The sequence below is a fragment of the Xenopus tropicalis genome, chromosome 4, assembly GCF_000004195.4.
Source record: "Xenopus tropicalis strain Nigerian chromosome 4, UCB_Xtro_10.0, whole genome shotgun sequence".
NCBI classification, from domain to species: Eukaryota; Metazoa; Chordata; class Amphibia; order Anura; family Pipidae; genus Xenopus; species Xenopus tropicalis.
In genome coordinates, this window is record NC_030680.2 from 92,160,767 (window position 1) to 92,183,049 (window position 22,283).

At 37.5% G+C, this 22,283-nt stretch overlaps 1 protein-coding gene across 1 annotated transcript; it reads right to left on the bottom strand.

Annotated features, from left to right (window-relative positions):
- Nucleotides 1–8,618: 8,618 nt before the first annotated feature.
- On the bottom strand, nucleotides 8,619–21,857 carry atp6v0b (ATPase, H+ transporting, lysosomal 21kDa, V0 subunit b). The gene is given in 8 exon segments (NM_001017064.2): nucleotides 8,619–9,460; nucleotides 10,546–10,736; nucleotides 11,938–11,989; nucleotides 14,056–14,125; nucleotides 14,892–14,969; nucleotides 15,307–15,390; nucleotides 17,867–17,915; nucleotides 21,778–21,857. Coding segments are annotated over 8 exon segments (618 nt in total). The 5' UTR covers nucleotides 21,845–21,857; the 3' UTR covers nucleotides 8,619–9,433.
- Nucleotides 21,858–22,283: the final 426 nt, after the last annotated feature.

The window sequence follows — 22,283 nt, forward strand, 5'->3', positions numbered from 1 at the left end:
AGATTTTTTTGCAGCCTATTTTTACTTGTCAGTCACAACTGACCCCAATATCCTTGCCCCTTTCAATGGATTTGTGTGGCTGATAATAATCAAGAGGAGCACCTATTTGCCCTTCTGTTGAGACAAGTAGATATGGATACAGAGGTCAGTAATTCAGGGCAAGCAGAAAATAAAATGTACTCAAGAGATGACCCACTGGCTCCATGGCACAATGGCTGTAGCTGGATAATCACTCCTGGTATTGCTCAGCCTTGTGCTGACACATCCTTTATTTATTACCAGATTTACTAACCTATTGAATAATATCACTTTCTGTGAAAATTCTCTTTTCTGTTTCCATGCTCTTGTTAGGAATTTTCTCATAAAGCTTCAGAATCATCAGAATTCTAACATTAAAGTGATTCTGACATATTTAGGGAAAGGGTCAGAGGGATCATTTTTTAACATACAGTATAGTAGGCAGTAAATGACACTCGTGTGGAAACCCATAGTAAACAGTCAACAATTAGCATTTATCTTTCACTGGGGCATATTTATAAAAGAAGGTGTAGTATGCAATATCTGTGCATGGCTGCAACCTCTTTGCACTACATTTAGCAAAAGGTGCACTTCGACAAAGATTGGTTTCTTGCCAGCAAATGAATTTTTTTTCAGTCCACTTTAAGTGCAACACTGTGGGGCAATATATAGCATTGTTGCCTAGGTTTGATTCCAGCCAGGTTTGATCTCCTCATGTCTGTGTGGGTTAATTCTGAATATTTTGGTTTTACCCCACACTCCAAATACATACAAAGTATGTGGTCCACCATAGCAGGGACTGAATGATTTATATTGACTGCAAAGTACTTGTTTCCCACCCTTCTTTGTGTCTGTCTCCACTTCCTAATATATTGCAAGCTCTTGGGGAAAGAGACCTAATCCCAACTGTTTATTGACACATCTATATATAAGTATATATAGTTATTTTTTCCCACTTATAATTATAACCATTTGTGGTTATGCCTTGTAAAGAACTATGTACATTTATGGTGCTATATAAATAAATACATACATAAAGCTTTGTGGAATATTATGGCACTATATAAATTTAGGGTAATGATAAAAGAAAGAAATACAGAAACGTTATATCATGTATTAGATGTAAGAGGTGGTTTATAGTGCTGCTAAAACAACAGCTGAAAAGAACACAAGAGTACTATAATTTAGAACATGTTTGTGTGGGTTTTCCATACTCCAAAAACATACAACCCCATTAACCCCATTCTGATGAAAACTGAATTTAAAACAACCATCTTGCATGCCCAACATATTGTTTAAGTAGTACTGGACTTTATAACATATCTTTCTCACACTGAAGCAGTTTAATGCATAGCTCTGGGCATCTTTTTATCCCCTGCAGTATGTGTGGGAGTAAAATATTGACTACTTAATAAGCAATGCAGAGACAGCTTTGTCTGAGTAACAATGTGGTGCAGGCTTTAACTGTAGGGTGCTTATTGCCTTGGTTTAGTGTATATTATATATTTGTACAGTCACAGACCTTAATATATCCAGACATGGACCAAGACCGATCATAGCAATCAATAGGAATCTTTTCTCAATGTAGTGTAATCTGCCGAAAATGCAAAATCTTGTGTTTTTTGATGGATATCGGCTATGTTTGCACCCAAGTGTATTCAGTGATTTCCGTTGGAGGCACAGGTAGGAGGATTTTACAGTAGCGGTGCATATTCCCAGCAAGCATTTTTTGGCTTGTCGAGAATATGCAATGTGTGGCATAAGCCTTAGCAAAACAGGTGTCAGTAGTTGCTGTCTTACTACTTTCCCATTGTTCTGCTGATCGGCTGCTGTGGGCGGGGGGTTGATATCACTCCAACTTTCAGCACTGCACTAAAGTGTGACTGAAGTTTATCAGAGCACAAGTCACATGGCTGTGTCACCCTGAGAAATAAAGAATATGGCTAGCCCCATATAAAATATTAAAATGAAATATAATAAAATACGTTTGTGCTTTTAAAATGCAGAATTCTGGTACTTATGCATTTTGGAAAAAACATCTTTTTCCATGACAGTATTGCTTTATAGGTGAACAACTCTTTTAATAAAAAACAACCCTGCCCTTTTTGTCCATGCCACAATTTACAAATCATAAGATGCAGTGTATTAGTGCATGTGTTTCCAGAGGGGAGTGCCTTACTAGAAAAATCAGAGAGGTTATTAACATATGCAATAGCAGAGTGCAATGGCATTTTTACAACCATGCTCAGAGTTGCATCCACAAAAAACAGATGCAGCTGCGCTTGTGTATTGACAGATTGTGCAAGTTGTGTCTAGCACTTTTTTAGATTGGGGTTTGCATTATTCTAGAGCAGTGCTGTCCAACTTCTGTGGTACCGAGAGCCGGAATTTTTCCAACCTACGTGGTGGAGGGCCAATAATGGAAGCCAGTTTTGACCACTCCCCTTTTTTGAAACTGCACCCACTTGAAACCACACCCGTGTTATCACATGGCCATACCCATATTAATGGTTGTAGTACAGCAAAAACCCGCCATACTCTGCCTTCCCTACCCTGCCTGTGTGTGCCATACTCTGCCTTCCCTACCCTGCCTGTGTGTGCCATACTCTGCCTTCCCTACCCTGCCTGTGTGTGCCATACTCTGCCTTCCCTACCCTGCCTGTGTGTGTCATACTCTGCCTTCCCTACCCTGCCTGTGTGTGTGTGTGTGTGTGCCATACTCTGCCTTCCCTACCCTGCCTGTGTGTGCCATACTCTGCCTGCCCTACCCTGCCTGTGTGAGCCATACCCTCCCTGCCTGTGTGTATGGCACACACAGACAGCATACACTGAGATAATGCTGGCATTGCTCCTACAGTCTCAGGTATGAACAGGTGAACAATGTGGGTGATTACAGCCTGAGCCTGAGGTGTGAACACTGCAGGGGGTGAACAATGCAGAGATTAAAAGGTGTGAACAACACAGGGGATTACATTTTTAAACAATACAGGGGTATTACAGCCTGAATCTGAGGTGTGAACCATTCAGGTGGGGGGGCAGTTAATCTCAGTACTGATACCATTTAAAGCTTACACAAAGGTAAGCCATCAAAGCAGCCAGACAGGTGGGGGGCCACACAGAGGGAGGTCGCGGGCAGCCAGTTGGACAGCACTGTTCTAGAGCATATATTCAAAACAGAGTTGGCATTCAATTACTGAGTACAAGTCTAGGGTGCCTATTGATGCAACTGCTGCCTAAAACCTGGAGTTACTCAGGACCAGGGTAATAAGTTAGGGCTGCTACAATGACACACTCATTACCTTTGGAGTGTGTCATAGATTAAACAAAAGGCTGGTTGGTTATTTTAAAATATAACTTCCGATTAAACCCATCCAATCACAGTGCCCAATAATAAAGGTAAGGGAAATGTTCTTTGCAAAGTTCAGTCTGGGAATTCAAGCCAATTAGTGTATGCCTATTCTCTCATTGTTCCGAGGAGGTCTGATGAAAAAGACTCTTCAGGCAATGTTTCCATTGCGTGCACTCAGGGAACAAAAGAAAACCAGAGACTTGGGAGGTCAGATGCTTTCTATGAAGTTCTAGAGTATTAAAGGAACCCTTGTGTGCGCTTACCTAATTACAGCAGACTGGCAACAAACATTCACTTTCAAAGGCTTTGTTTTCAATCTTGGCTCTGAAGCAAATTATATTTTACAACCTCTGAAACAGTGTCATAACAAGATGCTTTTTAGAGCACTGTAATCTTGCTACATCTGTCTCTGTCTTTATTTATTTATTCTTTGTATATTGCTTGCCATGAATAATAGAAAATGCTTTTGTTTCTACTGAAAAAGCTGCAAGACATGCACAAATATGCAACTTGCCCATATCTGGCATAATCAGACCTAATTACATACATGGCAAGGTGTTATTGGTGATTTGCAATTACTTAAATGTTTGTCAGAAGCTAAATGAGTAGGTTTCAACAAAACATATTAGCTTAAGGGCTCATAATAATGAAAGATAACAGGTATCATTTATCAAAGGGGGTGGCTTATGGTGAAAATTAATGACATGTCAAGGTATGAGCATAAAAGGTAGCAAGTTGCTCTGCAGCCCCCAACCTACCTGGAACCTGCTTGAATTGTGATTTGCCCATTGCATCATATGCTTCATTAAACGTGCAACCTTTGCAAAGTAGCAGCCCTGCATCAGTGAAATCAGAAAGTATATTAAAGTCCTTTTCATGTGGATCCAATTACCTGGCTCTATAAAGAATGGTCAGAAAATCCTGTACTACACTGACAAACCACAATAAGGGCAAAACCAGCCTGAATCGATCAGAAACTGCACTGTCTGTGCTTTAAACCCAGCAGGTTAGCATATAGGGTATTCCAAGCTGAGGGTAAAAACTGTTTTCTTTCTCAGATTCTCTTCGATTTTTATAAAATGTATAAAAAGTATAGGGTCTTCTCATCCTAAATGCATTTTATGTGTATTTTAAAGGAGAAAAAAGGCATTTTGGCATTTTACTGCCAATAGATTTGCCTCATTAGTGCCACCTACAACACTATATTTATTCTGCAGAAAGCTTTACCATACCCTAGAAGCTCCCTCTGTTTAAGATAGCAGCTGCCATTTTAGCTTGGTCTTGGTAGCTTCTGGTAGCTGCGCAGGGAGGAAGTCTGATACCCAAGAACAAAAGACAATAAATTCTGTTTTTTTTTTTTTTTTTATAGAGAACTCTGAGTAGCTTTGTGATTGCTTATGGCTGTATTAACATAGACCCTTCTGATAAAGCTTCATTTTTACTTTTACTTCTCCGTTAAACCTAAACCTTAAGCACAGATACCAGGTTGAACAACCAGTTCTCTGCATCTAAAATTACATATATAATTGTATACAGGGACGCATGGGATCCTTAAATCCTGTGACATTTTGTCACATAAACTTTGTGCAGCTTTTAAATTCTCTGTTGCCTAATTTGCATATGCACATTCAGATTGTTGGATTACAAAAAAGTGGATTTGGCGCATATATATATATGGCATTAGATTTAAAGTGATTTTTTTTTTTTGCAAAATATTCAAAACTTTTGGTATGTTGGGCAATAACTAGCACCCTTTGTATGCTTGGTTGCTTAAAAGCTCATTACCGGGTTAAAATCATTGTTGTGCTTGGTGTCTTGGTCCTAATAAGCAGCTTCTGTACGGAATATTGTATTTAAGTGACATATTTAAGTGCTGCTAAACTGCCAGCAGACCTTACGTTAATAAAGTAGTAAAAAAAAAAAAAAAAAAAAAAAAGTCAGGTCATTTCAGAGGCAAGCTAAGATCACAGTTCAACATTTTTTTTTTTCAAATGAAAGAAGTAGCACTGTGACCTTGAAACATTACATCACATCTACATAACACTGAAATCTTTGGTTGCTGCAGACTTGCACTCTTATTAGGGCTGTGACACAGGGAGATTAGTTGCGCCACGACAAATCTCCGTTGTTGCAGGCAACTAATCTCCCCACAATGCCATCCCCACCGGCTACAATGTAAATCGCCAGTTGGATGGCATATGTGGCGCCGCGATTTGCCGACGTCGCCTGCTGATACATACACACACACACACACACACACACATATATGTGTGTGTGTGGTCCTATAAATAATAGGTTAGCTATGAGATTACTGTAGATAGCAGTGAAAAATTTGGGGAGGGACAGCTACAACAGTACTACATATTAAAGGCCGTGAAACATGGCGAGATTAGTCACACCGCGACAAATCTCTGTTGTCGCGGGCAACTAATCTCCCCGCAATGCCATCCCATTGGCGGTGGGATGGCATCCGCGGCGCAGTGATTTGTCGAAGTTTCCCCTCAAGATAATTTCGGCGACGTCGGCAAATCGCGGTGCCGCATATGCCATCCAGCTGGCGATTTACATTGTAGCCGGTGGGATGGCATTGCGGGGGGAGATTAGTCGCCAGCAACAACAGATTTGTCGCGGTGTTATATATATATATATATATATATATATATATATATATATATATATATATAATCTTGATATCTTGATATCAGTCCCACACACTCACATTTACACACACAATGGTCAATATTTATCAGTAACACTTCTTATCAGTCAACACATGATCATGATTATCTGGGCAACAATATATACAATGTATTCCTAGATGCCATCAGGCCCCTGCAATATAAGTTTAAATCTTGAGGCTATGTTTTAGTCAAAGGTGACTAAGGGGTCTATTTATCAAACATAAAGTTGGTGTGTTTTTTTTCTCAATTTGAAAAAAAAAATAAAAAAACAGATGCAAAAAAATGTGCAACTATTTTCTAAAACCTTGAATAGCTAGGATATATTTAAGTTTAAAGTTGCCAGAAAAACCACAGCAAAGTAAAAGCTGGCAAGGTTGTATAAAAGGTCAATAGGAATATTCTTTAATAAATATTACTCTTAATAAAGTTTTTTAGCCTCATATAAAATGCACAGAACTATGTGATGCTCGCCGGCAAGCAATTTTTTTTCCAGAGATAACGGGACTATTAGTTTCAATATTTCCTTAAACTAGCATTTAAGAAAAACAGCAAAAAGTTGCCATTTTGGCTGCTTTTTTTTTTTTGCACTCAAATTTTGATAACTATGACTTTAGAACATGAAGGGCCACTAGAGAAAATATTCTACTGCAAGATGATGCAATTTTCAGTATAACACCCCAAAACACACACAAACAGTGTGAACAGAGCTGTTCCTGCAGTGGCAAACACAGTCGGTATGTCTGAATATAATGCGTTTACTGTGGTTACTGTAGGAAATTAGTGAGAAAACTCCCTTCCCATTTGAACTGCAAGCTAGATGGAAACATAAACATTTCCATACAATTATTCAAGCAGTATAGAAGTCTATTACAGGTAAAATTCAGACTTATGGGCAAATGACAGACTAAACACCACATTAACAGACTTTCAATTATTTTAAAAATAATAGTTTGACAATGATGTTTGAATGTAATTTTACACCTATTCCCTTCCCAGTTTACCAGACTACAAAAAACATCAGAATTCAACTCTCCTTCAGCTAAGATCCCTAAAATCCCCTAAACACTTCTGTTATCGTCCTTCTTAGGTCTGTTAATCACAAAGCATGCAAGGCATTGCAGGGAATCGAATCTTGACTGGAGGAGAGTCGACTATTGATGTTACAATGGAACAAGTGAAAACAGTAAGGGCAACATGGAGTGCTTCATCACCTGGAAAGAAATCTCCTGTCCCACAGACAATGAAGTGCCCGACAATACCTGCCACCTACCTCCCTTTCCTCTGAATCACTGCATGTGAAACACAATAAATACAGGGATCCTGAGTACTCGCTCAAAAATGCCTCCTTCCGCATTTTCTGGCGATTACCAGGGATCGCAACAAAAGTGAAGGAAAGGGGCAGGTATTGTCGGGTGCTTGATCTCCTGCAAAAGAGGAGATTTTGATGAAGCGTCCTGTTTGTCAGCGCCCTAAGAAACAGACGGAAACAGCAAATACATTAACATTCTTTGCTTGGTTAAAAGCATTTATCTATCTGAAGCCTCAAAACCATTTTAGTGCTTATGTGCTTGCAAGCCGGCACACTTATAAAGTACAATGTGTGCAGTTTAAAACAAACAAACAAAAAATATATATATATACACATTTACAACACGTACCTTTTATTACTTTATAGTTATAAAAGATATTATTACATTTAGTTACCAATTAAGGGACATAATCGTGATATGATAACATAACATGGTAATAACCATGCTGCCATAATCTAGCACTTATAACACAACCACAGAACTATATTGGGATATTCACTGCAGAGGGGGGTTATTCAACTAGAATTCCAAACAGACCCCCACAGATATGCTGGGATCTGGAGTTCATTAATAGGAATTCTCTGACTTCCAGCAGGAAAATACTGTATTAAACATCAATAAGTATATAAGTCTCAGATTTACCAACTGGAATTTTCCACCCTAAAAATTCAAAAATTAAGTTGCATACAAATCATACTTTGAGGTTGCAAGTGTGCAAGAATTGAAGTTTATGGGAAGGGTATCTGAACTCTGGGAAATCAAATCTCTGATCAAACATAACCATAAATAGAACTCTGTTTAGCATAACTAACTTGTATAAAAAGATATTTATAAACCTTCAATAAATAAGAATGGTAACTCTCTCCTTGCCAATAAGAATGAACAAAATATATAAATATATTAGTAAATCACTGGAATGTTCACAGAAGCATTTTCCTAAGCCTGCCTCTAAATGCTGGTCTACAAGTTAATTGGCACTTTTACCATGCCTAATGGTTTTATTTTGTCTTGGACAGAATATGGGATAATATTCATTACATACAGTATGTGTAGAACATTCCTCGCCTTCAGGTATATACGTAGTAGCTGCCATGCTAATATACTCCAGTCAAGCAATTTCCATAGATACCAATATCTTATGGCATTCTCTACTGATCACAATTTAATGCTGATATATTAGGTAAACTCTCAAACAACGAAGCACAGCAGCCCCAAAATATATAAATATTGTGTAAATGTAGAGGAAAAATGCAATGTACATAAACCATGATATTTTAATGCCATTTAAACATTACAGAAAAACAATAGGGTACGGTTTCACTTTCATGCAAGAAAGGAATTTGATTTGTCACATTAAATAGGCAGGGCGCTAATTTGATAATAGCAGGAATATTCTTACTGTTTGGCATTGCAGTGAATAAAAGCATCAAAATTTTATTTATGGAAAGGCTAAACAGGGGATTTACACTGATTAATTCCCATAAACCTGAACTTCTGTGTACAGTATGTAAACTCATAGGAAAAACTGGTCAATGATCTTTAACTTGTGAAAAATGTGCCAGAACTGATTTACATGGCATACAAAGAACAAAAAGCATGTATATAACGTAAATGGTTCACTCCCTCAGTTTAAGCATACCACAGTGCTTAAATCAGCCAAAGGGTGGGGGGGGCTACAAAACAACCTGAATTTAAGTTTCTTGAGGCAATTCTACATAAGCACTATTTAATTTTATGTATGACCAGATTCCCAAAATTATTGCAATATCCAAAGGAATGAAAATACGCTGCTGATTAAAAAGGAACTGCTTTTCAACCTTCACAAACATGTATATATTTGAATCTCACACAGTCCTAAAACAAGGCAACAGCTGATGAATAAAACTATATACACCATCTTTACAGCACGTTTCAGAAGGAGTAAAATAAAAAAAAAAAAAATGAGGGCAGCTTTTCTGACCAAGTCAGAATGGAACACATGGAATAAATAGTAGTCTGTTTCCTTTTGATCTCCGTCATGGAGGAACCAACAGCCTGCACACTGCAAGCTTCACTTTAATACTCCTTGTGGTACTTCAGTCTCCCATTTTTACTTTAGATGTCTGAAATTAAAAAAGAAAAAAAGAAACTTCCATAAGCCAGTTATTCAAACAATAAGCATAAATAATATGTATTTAACTATGTTTTCTAACACAATCCCCCCCATTTGTAATAGGCACTAAATTTTCACAGGAGCAGTAACACAAAAGCAACCAATAAGATGCTTGCTTTTAAACAGGTGGCCAGTTAAGAGACAAGGTTTGTATTTTTGGCTGTTGCAATGCAGGATCTGTGGATTCTGGCAAATGCTGTAAAATGCCATTGACTTGTCACTGCTATGACCCCCCCATAACTCTACAGGAAAAACAGAGGAAGCAGTAGTACCAGACAGGCAAGTCTGGCAGGACTAGAGGCAGGCTAGACTGCACACAGCCTAAGAGCATCTTCAGATATATGATGAGTGAGATAAGTGATCATCCTAAATCACAGAGAGAGTGAGTGAGTGTGAGTGAGTGAGAGTGTGAGAGAGTGTGAGAGTGTGTAGCATAGTGGCTTTCTATATAAGGAATCTGCTTTAAGAAATCACAGAATATCCAAAAAGGACTGACAAGAATGATGACAAATGGTTTCAATAATGTCTGCGTTAACATTGATTAAAAAAAAGAAAATAATAAAGAAAAAACTATCAATACAAGTATGGGATGATCTATTATCTACAAACCTGTTATCCAGAAAGTTTCAAACTACCGGACTCCATTTTAATCAAATAAATTCACATTTTTATAATGATTTCCTTTTTCTCGGTTATAATAAAACAGTACCTTGATCCCAACTAAGATAATTAATCCTTTTTGGATGCAAAACAATCCTAGTGGGTTTATTTAATGTTTAAAAGATTTTTTTTTACTAGACTTAAGGTATGGAGATCTACATTATGGAAAGGCCCCTTATCTGGAAAACCCCGGGTCCCAAACCTGTACAAACAAGAAAAGTAATAGTAGACAATAGGACATTTTTTGGGTAATGTTTTTTTTAGCAGACACATAAGCTTACTTATATTTATCATAAATTTTGATATTTGAGAAAAAAATTAGTTAAGTAATTTAATGCCACTAAATCTAAAAAAGAATTGTGTTTTTGCACATACCTGCAAAATAGCAACAATCACACCAAACAAGCCGATGGCACTGCCAAAGATTTCTACAATTAGGATCTTAACAAACAAACTGGGGTTTTGGGCATCAGCAAGTGCTGCCCCACTGCCAACAATGCCCACACAAATTCCGCAGAACAGGTTCGAAAATCCTACAGTGAGGCCTGCCCCAAACATGGAAAAACCTACAGATGGTCAAAGGGAGAAACACATTAGAGATTAAAGAATGCAATGCAAAATTAGTGCAGATCCATTGCAGACCTCTATGAGGCCAGTCAGCCTCAATGAATATTCTCCTATTGACCTGGAAGAGCAGTTTTTGTGGTATACTATTAGCTAAAAGAGGGAGAAAACTGAACAAACAATATATTTAGTATGACTATAAATGTAATACATTACATTCATGTAAAGACCCATGAATAGCCTGTAAACTATATCCTTATAAAAGGTGCATAACAATGTCATTCCTGTCATATGACTCATTGAAACTTGGACATTATAATTAATAATGTACCCCCAGTTGTAAAATATTAGGCTATTATCAGTTATCCTGTATTTCTGTGACCTGTATGACAACAATCATCCTTTTGCCTTGGCAAATTTAATATCCTTATATTTTACAACAGGGAGTACATTAATAACTATATAAATTAAATAGGGCTATAGGTTAGAAAAACTCACTTTTGCATAAAGCTTACAATCTAAATTTATCTATTTGTATCAGAGATTTCCATTTTTTAACAAGCCAAATACTATATTGCCCTCTGGTGATCACATTCATATTAGAAATACAATAGCCTACATTCATATTAAAAGGTACTGCATAAAACAACTCATAAAACCCTGTTTTATCTAAATAAACTATTTCAATAAAAAAATAATTTTTTTAGTACTGTGTGTCAATTTTACCAATGGGTAATCCTAAATAGAAAATTGGCATTGTAAGTATTATGGGCCGCGCCTGGGATCATAGGATTCACAATGCACACAAACAAACCAAGGGCACACACATGTTAGGTCGTATCAGTCAATTAATTGCAAAGTTTTGCTCCCACACTTCTTCCTGTTACAGTTAGAGCTGCATTATTTCTGGTCAGGCGATTGCTGAGGGAGCACACAGACCATCACAAAATAGTGGCTCAAAGATGTAAAAGGGCAAGAATTACTTATGTATTATAGTCCAGTTTGGTAAAATTCTTTAATAGGCCAGAACATAAAATATCTGTTGGTTATTCTGGGGGTATAGTTTTTCTTTAAACATTGCCCAGCTCAATAGCTGGCTGCAAAGCATGGCTCCAGATCAGGAATTTAGTAATGGATAACTTCTTATTTTTCTAAATAAAATCATCATCGTTTTCATAGTAAAGAAATTATTGCATTTCTTACCAGCATGATAGTTGCGACTTCCAATAGCTTCTGGTGTTGTACCTTTAAATTGCTGTAAAACAAAATCAAACAACTTAATTCCTCAGATCTATTTAACAAAATATATTATCTTCCTGTCGTAATGGGCTGTCCAACTTTGCCTCCAAAGGATTATTATAGCACCTGCTCAAGGGCATATTACAGCATGTAATCATTTGGAAAGCACTGCTGTAGTATATAAGCTCTTTATAGACGATCACATTAATTAAAAAGTTCTGGACAACTATAGTAATGAAAGAGAGTGAAAAAAAGACAAGCAACTGAACATCGTTCTATTGGAAAAAACACTCCAAACCAAGTACTAATATTCAATATTATTAAATTAAATGTTGCAGATAGTTTTATCCAAGCAACTGGTCTACCCAGGGTGTAGGGTATGAGCAATTGAGAAAACTCAAGTTTGCTTACTGACAGACACAGTTAAGATTAAGCAAAAATAAGCAAAATATGCTTAGAGAAAAGTTGATGGTAAACAAAACTTCTTCATCAAATGCAAACTGAAAAAAACGATTAAAACATGGGGAAAAAAAAACAAAAAAAAACAACCTTATTCTACTTCATCTTTGCTTTTTATAAAATTGGTATCCCCCTAACTATTTTACATTTCTTATGATACAGCGAACAGAGCCTTCAGTGATTGCTCAATTCAAGTTGTGCTGACACTATTGAGTGCTAGCATGGTCTGTCCCTAGCTGCAGCAGGGGTTCGCTAACCTTTTTCTACCTGTGAGCCACACTCAAATGTAAAAAGTGTTAGGGAGCCAAACAAGCATGAAAATAGTTCCAGGGTGCTGCCAAATAAGTGCGGTGATTGGATGTTTGGTAGGACTGTCAGCCTGCAGGAGGCTCTGCTTAAGAGTAAATTAGTGTCTTTATGCCTCCAAAACTTTCCTCCAAACCTGGAATTTCAAAATTAGTACCTGCTTTGAGGCCACCGAGAGCACCTTGTTACTTACAAGCCCACATGATGCCTTCAGGGTTACTAAACACGGCACATTTCCTGATTCTTTTTCATAGGGTCATTGCCCAGGGACAAAAGGCAGAGAATCAAACACCAAGAACCTGATTCACAGCCAATTAGCACCTCAAAGTGGAATTTGCTTATAATTCATATTATGGTATTTTCACATTTTTTGCTGAAAGAGAACATGACATAACTTTTAATCTATAGGACCAATAGGGAAAACCATCTCACTTTATTGGCTTGGATTTTAAAAATGTTTTAAATATTTCATCGGCATTCTACTGATCATTAAAAGTTCAGTCCCTATAACTTGGTGGGGAGGTTCATTTAAGGTCCACTTTTTTGTGGACTCATCCCACTGTTGTATACAACCTTTATTTGGTTTATCCTAATCAGTCCCAAAACTGTGTATGGTTAAGACAAGGCTTGGGTTAAAAAAAAAATATATAAAAAAAATTGTAAGGCCCTAACATATAAAGACCGCCATCCTAGGCCAGTCAGCCTTCACCCTCTGAAATAGTGCTGGGCGGTATACCGATTTAACCGGTATACCGTTTTTTTAAAAAAAAAACCAATATGAATATTAAACATACCGCTATACCGGTATGCGCGCCTCCTGCTATTTTTTTCCAATTATATCCAATTATATCAGCGCGCATGTGACGTCAGCGCTCACGAGACGTCGCTAGGACGCATCGCTGGAGGAACCACAAGTTGGGTAAGTTCTGCTGAAGTTCTGGTTGTGGTTGGGGGGGTTGTGGTTGAGGGGGGTTTGTTGGGGTTGTGGTTGGGGGGGGGGGGGTTGTGGTTGGGGTGCCCTGGCCACCAATATTTATTATTTATTTACCGTCAAATATCGTGATACCGATATAATTTTGAAAAATACTGTGATATAAATTTTTGGTCATACCGCCCAGCTCTACTCTGACAGCCAAAATGTTTTGCAGAACTACCCTTACAAGCATATCAAACCAGTGAATGCAGGTAGTTGTAGTTAAAAGGGCATCATTGAGGCAGTGTAGATATCATTCCCCTACACTACTGCGTAAAATATTTTATGGAAACTGAATTTATTAGTACCTGTACTGAAGAAAAATGAAAATCAGAAAACCTTACCTCTGCCATGTTGCTGATTACTATAGCCATAATGATACCATAAATTGCCACAGCTTCACAGAAAATGATACTTTAAAAAAAACAAAGAAACAAAAACATAATCATACCATTTGCATAATTTAATGCAATTAAAGCTTGAGAACTGAACTATATTTTATATGTGAAATATAACAATATATACAATGAGCTCCATAATGATTGACAGAACTTGATAGCAATAAACAAAACAAGGCACTATAGTATCTTATCTAAAAAAAGGGAGAAATGTTACTTTCTTTAACTGTTTAAAACACCAAAGAAAATGTTAAATCTAAAATAAGTTTCCTTGGGAATATCTTGCACAAAATTAAATGAATATATTTATAACAGCTGGTTAGAAAAAAAAAAAAAATAGAAAAAAAAGGTAAATATATTTGGAACAATCCTATAAAATATATAGGACCTAATTTGCAGGATATCAATTTAGTAACGTGCTTTAATTTCCGTGGAGCAGAAGAAGAAAAAAAAAAATCAGTCTTTGCAATGGTATACTGCGGGCACCAAGCCTCCTGACATCAGGGGAAGACTCACAGTAAAAGGATGAACAGCTAATATCACAGTAAGTTCCAATTGCAATGTTGTTATTTGTCTTTGCCAACAGGCATACATTTGACAGTGGCCCCTAAGAACCCCTGATGGACACTTCTAGAGCCATTACCACTAAGTCTATTTTTGGAACCAGCAGTTTTCAACAGAATAACTGGACATAAATAAATCTCCATATCATACACAATTACATTATTTATCTGTTACAAAAAATTATCCATAAGTTTATGGACAGTCGACAGTTCGCTTACCTGACTAAGTTTTTGGTTTTAATACGGGGAGCTTTTACACCACCTCCTAAAATACTGGAACCTGTAATATAAATACCCCTGCAAGGCAATACAAGAGATAGCATAAACAATTAAACATGAAGCGCTATTCTGCACGCTGTTAATTGTAAAAGATTTTGGTTGCAAAATGTCAACACAATAGCAAGGATACCCTAATGTGATTAATACACCAAATGCAAATGAAAGATTTTTAGGGTGACCATTTTAAAAGTTCTTGCGTCAAATTGACATTACACAATTTAAAAAAAAATAAAAATCTCTCATTTAGATATGAGCAGTACTGTTTTCACAGCCACAGCTTTGCTGGTACATGCTGACCTCCACACCTTGATATATAATAGTTGTTTATTTGATACTAGCTGAACGGTTGACTTACCATGCAGCTCCTACAACAGAAAGAGAAATGGATAATCCAATGCCAAGGTTTGCCCACATATATGGGGACGTTTCAGTTAGAAACCTAAAAAATGAAATGTTAAGAATGAACAAACAGCAATAAGGAGACATTTCTTTTTTGCTAATTGTTGAACACAGATATACACTGAATAGAGAAAAATCAGAAAGTAACATGTCCATTCATCAGCTTTAACAAAAAAAACTTTTGATGACAAGTGAATTATCCTTTATATTCTATTTTACCCCTAAATTATAAGAAAGCATCAGTTCAATGCAATATCCATATCCTATTAAAAAACAGCTTCCTATCAGTCTATGCATTTTTAGGTAAGGAAGCTTTATGTCACATCGTAGAAAAGAGATAATGGCACAAACATACATTGATCAGCAGCATAATATAACTGCCTATAGGAGCCTCTATACTCTTCATTTATAGAAATAAATTCATGGTCAAATTCCATGATCACTCCAGTCTCAAGCCTGTGTGTATTTTGTCTCATGTACCCTTAGATATTTCTCAACAGCATCTTGCCCAGATCTGCTGAACCTCTGGGCTGTACAGTAATTCAGCAGATAAAATACAGTAATATTTCATTTATCTGAAGTGGGTGTCTAAAAAAAAAAAATAACATAGCATTGATCCATTTTAATATGCTAGAGAAATATAAATATCGGAACTAATTCTAATTACTGAGACACTACTTGAATCAAAGCAGTCACTGCTGGATTAGAGAAAAAAAAAACCCCAAAAAACCCTGTATCAACGACCATGCACAAGTACAACAAGACTAAACCAGAAAGGAGCACTCTTTTGTTTTAACTAAAAACAAAGGAAGAAAGGTCATATATAAACTGGGGACAGAGGAAAGATTCCAGTCTGTTTAGTAAACAAGGCTATCATTAAAGACAAAACACAACCAGCTAAGAAACAGTAAGTGGTTTCAAATATAATTCAGCTTTCATGGTGTATTTTAACATGACAAGCATGCTAGAAGCACTAAAAATGTTAGGAATAGCAGCACAGTGGGTCGCATCACTGTGTAGCTGCTCTGGGGGCTTTTATTTAATTCCAAACAGGGCATGATCTGCTTGGAATTTATATGTTTTACCAACGTTGCAGGGATTTTTCATCGGTGTTCCAGTTATCTACTGCATGCTGGTAGGCTATGTGGATTGTGATGAAATGTCTGTGTTTGTATGCTTGTGGAAAATTAAAGCCTAAGGTACCATGGGCATGTGAATGATGAATCATTCTTTTCGAGAAGTGCTGCAGAATACGCTGGAGCTAGGTTTATTACAAGACATACTGTTAAAATCTATATATAAAGAAACATTAAGCTGTTCCATTTTTTTTTTTTAGATATGATTAGTCCATTTCCCCACCACAGAAGGAGCTCCCCTCTTACGTTGATGTCTCTTGAATTTAAAACATCTGCACTGCCACCAGTGTACATCAGGAATATGTAACATAATCAAATCAAACCCGATACATGGAACATTACAAAATGACAATCACTTTTAGATTATACATTGCCATGCAAAGTATCCATATCCATTTGTTCAGGCACTTTGAATTGCACTTGAATTTCTGTTATGGGGAACTTTGCAAATGGGCTATTGTACCCAGCCCTGAGATACATAAAAGGGACAATAAGTTGTTTTATATTGAATTAAGTGTATAAACAAGTGTGGAACAGGGGTGTGATAAACACAATCAGTAACACAAAGTAGCTGTAATGAAAGGCTTTTATAATTTCTCAGAGCTTAAGTGCAAATAGATAAACATTTAAGTAAAACCAAATAACAAAAGCATGGTACACATGGGCAGAAAACCGATGTGGCTCTAAAGTTGGCCATACACGTGGCGATCTGGCGATGTTTTGTGCGACCAAGATCCGCCACACACCATTCAGGGCTGAATCGGCAGGTAAGGAGGTAGAAACAATAGGATTTTGGTCAGGCGCCTTCTATGGCGCCCGATCAAAATTTTCAAACTGGTCCGATCGGCGAGTCGGCCGATATCAGCAGCTTCCTGCGATATCGGTCGACTCGCCGACATACCATACACGCACCGAATATCGTACGAAACGAGGTTTCGTACGATATTATCGGTGCTTGTATGGCCACCTTTAGAGGGAGATTTTTCCTGTCCTCTGCATGCATCACAATCAATTTATAAGGACTATTATGTGACCTGGCTGGGGTTTTGAAAAAAAATAGAGAGCTTTAAATATGAAAACAAAGTTTCCTTTACCAAGGGTACAGACTGAACCAGTGTGGTGTTGTCAGTACCTCTTCCTGTGTTCATGTAAACAAGAACAGAAATCTCAACCCCTTTTATATAAGCATACACAATGTCAAGGACTACAAAAAGGACATACAAAAGCATGCTGGAATGTGCAGCTTCTGAGGCAAGAGCCTGTAAGCCCAAATAAAGCAGAGATTCAACATAATACAAGTTATTTCTGATAAGTCATCTTCATTTTGTTATTCTTCAAGGAAAATGTTTTGAGCAAACATGAGAAAAGCACCTTACTTACCATGCCACATCAAATCGGAAACCCAGATCAAATATTGTATAACAGGTTCCTGAAATGAAAAGTATGAAGAATATCACATAAAAAATAGTAATGTAAAATGACTTACATTTTCTAACCAGGACATATATTGCCTGACCTGTTGAATTGTAATCTTCTTTCCTAATTTGCGAACAAACATTTTATTTGCTACATGATCGCCTTCCCATTCAGTTTTACATCCATTACTTTACCCTGAATTTTATAGAAATATTTATTTGCATAGTATCAAAAACATTAGTGTTCATATTCTGTCTATTTCAAAGCTGCAACTGAAAATGTTATATGGCTGTAGGAGTCACTGCCCAGGCAACCAAAAAGCAGATCATGTATGATTGCCTAAGTTCTAATCATGTAAAAAATGATCAGGAGCTTTATGTGCAAGTCATTTCTAGGGGGCACATTCATGAAAACGCGAGTTCGAATCCCGAATGGGATAAATTCGGATTGCATCCGAAAATTTCTGAAGATCGCAAATATCACAAATATGCTTACGAAAAAATCGTATTAGTCACAAAAATATCGTATTGGCAATCCGAAAATCACAAAATTTTCGTTTTGAATGAACGTAAAATGCAGGAAACCCTTTCCAACTTTGATCCTTCTGTGCATGATTTTGGAAGCCTCCCATAGGAATCAATGGCACTGTGCAGCTCCAACCTGGCCCAAGGAAAGTCACGATAACGAAGCTTGAATGAATCCGAAACTTTCGTACTTGGCGCAACAATACGATTCTAAAAAGTCGCAAAAAATACGAAAAAGTCGTGCAAGGTACGAAATTGTCGAAAAAAATACGCTCATTACCAAAAAAACGCATTCAGACACATTCGTGGATTAGTAAATGTGCCCCTAGAGGTCATGAACGGAGTTTAGGACTATAGCACATCTGGCATTTTTACCTCCATGGTGCTGTCAAGGAGAGCTCTGAAAAACCCTTTAACTCTTGATAAAAATCACTTTTCTGCATTTGGCAGGCGCTGGTGGTGTCAAGGAGGAAAAAAGGCATAACAGCCCTATGCTAACATTTTAAACAACCATAGTTCCTCTCACACCTTAGGCCAGTGCTGCCCAACCTATTACATATAGTGGGCCAAAAATATCTCATACAGCATATTGGAGGGCCAACTTCAATTAAAATGATGTCATATAGTGAAGTCTATGGAGCCTCTAAGAAGATTAAGAGCCATAAAAATCCTTTGGAGAGCCACAAATGGCATTCAGGCCTTCAACTGGACAGCCCTACCTCATGGTAATATCATATGGGGTGCTTTTCAACCCAGTCTATTTCAGAGGGTTAAAAAGCACCCTACAGCTTCCTACAGTTCCACTTCATATTAAGGAAAATGTTTGTTGGACTTTAATTACCCTTTAAGGGTTTTTCTGTCCCGCACTACATTTCTTAACTTGTCTCCCCATACATTCCTGGCTGTTTCATTTGCTCCTTTCAAAGCCATCTCTCTTCTAAAACCTTTCTATCTTGCTGCTCCAAAACTCTGGATTTTTCTGTAAATTATAAAACTGTACAGTGCAGCATATCCTAGTATTCTTTAGAAAGGTATAAATACATAAATAAAAAGGAACTCATCCTGCTACTATCTTGTGAAATGCTCACTTTAATCCTGAATACATATATAAATCCCTTCCATGAAAGAAAGGCCTGCTGCATGTGCCAGAATGTAAGCAGTCACATGAGTGGCAGAAAATACACTTCCCCATTCAAGAACAGTGACTAACATTTTCAGGAGTGAAGTATATCATTTTGCCTATAGTTTATATATGAAAAATGATTGTCTATTCTGACTGAAATAGCTAAATTAAGAGTTTATTAGAAGATGTGCAGAATTCCCTTAATATAAAACATTTTTATGGATACCACAATAACTAAAAAAAAAAAAAAAACTAACTACTTGCACAATTCCTCTAAAGGGGAAATGTAGATTTCAAAACAAAGTAAGTGGGCTGTGCCACACAGATTTTTAACTACTAGATTAGTAAAAACCTACCATATCTACATCTCTAGTCTTTGATTATCTGATTTTAAGATGCACTCTTTAGAATTCACATGCTTCTAACAAAAAAGTATGTTTAGAATGTGCACTACCACAAGTAAAATTGAAAAGAGAAAATCTATATCACTTCTACACTATATCACTTTCCAAACTGTTAAACTGGCTCATAAGCATTCTGAAAATCTTTCCATTACACATATTTAATACCTGTGATTTTCACGTGTCCCAAAACTAAAATTAATGTGGATTTCTGCCTGCCTTGTGGGGTCTGTACACGTGGAAACAAACATCAGTGTTGAATGCAAAAATGGTTCTGTACTTATACACATGCTTACAACTTGTTGGATAAAGGAGAAAGTTGATTTTCTCAATAAAGTTGAGTTGCTCAATACATTTTGTGATGTCTGACCACCATAAAAAAATGCTGAATAATTTTCTTAAAAATGGACTCAATGGGAGATGGCCTTTCCGTAATGGAGATTTAAAATACAAGTTTACATTGCATTTGCAAGCATTTCCCGAAAAACGATTCAGTTACAATTAGATTTAATGAGGAGATAGTATGAGGGAGGTGTATTAAAGGAACAGTAACACCAAAAAATGTATATATTTTAAAGATATTAAACTATAATGTACTGCTGCCCTGCACTGGTAAAAGTTTTGTGTTTGCTTCAGAAACATTACTAGAGTTTATATAAACCCTGGTGTGTAGCCATGGGGGCAGCCATTCAAAAGAAGAAAAGGCACAGGTTATATAGCAGCTAACAGATAAACCCTGTATAACACAATGGTGTCTTATCTGTTATCTGCTATGTAACCTGTGCCTTTTCTCCTTTTTTTTCCAGCTTCAATGGCTGCCCCCATGGCTACACAGCAGCTTATTTATATAAACTATAGTAGTGTTCCTGAAGCAAACACCCCAGTTTTACCAGTGCAGGGCCACAGTACGATATTAAGTAATATCAATTACTTTAAAACACTTTCATTTTTTGGTGTTACTGTTCCTTTAAAGTTATGAAAAATGTCTTGATAGAATAATGCAATATAAAGTTCCACATATAAACCAAGTTTGCACGGATGCTTACATTTGATTACATTATAAATCAGATAGTGATTATTATCTTATTCAGACAACCTTGAAGAGCTTGCAACTAACAACTCAGGCCTAAATAGATATTCATGGAAAAGTGAGAACTGGCTCCCAAACACACAGCCAACTCACTTGGGTTTAGGGAGATCAAATGATAACCTTCTAACCTTACAAGTGCACAGTAGTCAAAGGAAGAAGGTGCACCTACTGGCAGGTTTCTATGGGTGTATATTTAATGACCCAAAAATGATAAACAATTGCAAATGAAAAAAATACGTTTTTCCCAGAAACAAGACACCCTTCTGGGAGCATTGGGTATAAATCTGGCGTTATGTGCTTGAATTAAGATGCATATATACAAGGGGAGGAAGGTAACCAGCCACTTTAGCTAGAATATTCCCATGGTTTCTAAACAGGAAGGAAATGCATTTAATAATGTATCTAGAAAAAGGGAAGTTGCGCGATTCTTTAATGACTGACTAGAGGGCACAAGACCCCAGAAAGGCTTGAGTGTCACAAATAGAATTCCCCCAACCCCAGTGACAAGGAGATAGGGTCCAGTGCTGAAAGCGACACAGGCGCAAAGCGAGAATGTGAAAGAGAATGTAGAACCCTGGTACTGGCTGTGCACAAATAAGAAATGACTGCAAGGGCTGAGGCAATTATTCATGCGTGTGCAAACCCAGAAGTTTCATACAAAATTCAATTGTGGCGAATACACAAACCGAGGAATAAAGCCCCGAATCCGCCATGCAGTGCCCTCCGCTGTCACTTACCAACGATGATAAGTGTGGCCCAGAAGGCCAGGGTAACCCCAGTGTAAAGCATAAGATGCCCGTTCATGTTGAGTTCGGTTCGTTACCCGTTCCAGGCAAACGATTGTAGAAGGTAATTCTCAGGGGGTCAGTGGCTTAAACACCCCCTGCGGCCGCCCCGAGTCGGACTTTCTATTTGACAGGAGAACCGAGGGTAGACTGCCTCAAACACCGGCCTGAACTAGTCAGCTGACAACCTCCCACCAACCACCTGACGGAAGTACACGTGACCTATACTGAGCGCTCACACCCCCCGTCTTGTGGTGGTGCAGTCCTTTTGCGTACTGGTGCTACGTCACAGTTTCTAGGCCGGTCGCAGAACGAGAGCGCGCGTAGGGCGTAACCGTTATGTAGAACGAACGCTGCCATATTTATTTGGGGCATCGTGTCCTTATAAAGCGGGAGACAACGGGCGGGCTGCGAGGAAACCGTGCCATTTATGAAAGTGTCGGTTTATAACTGAAAAC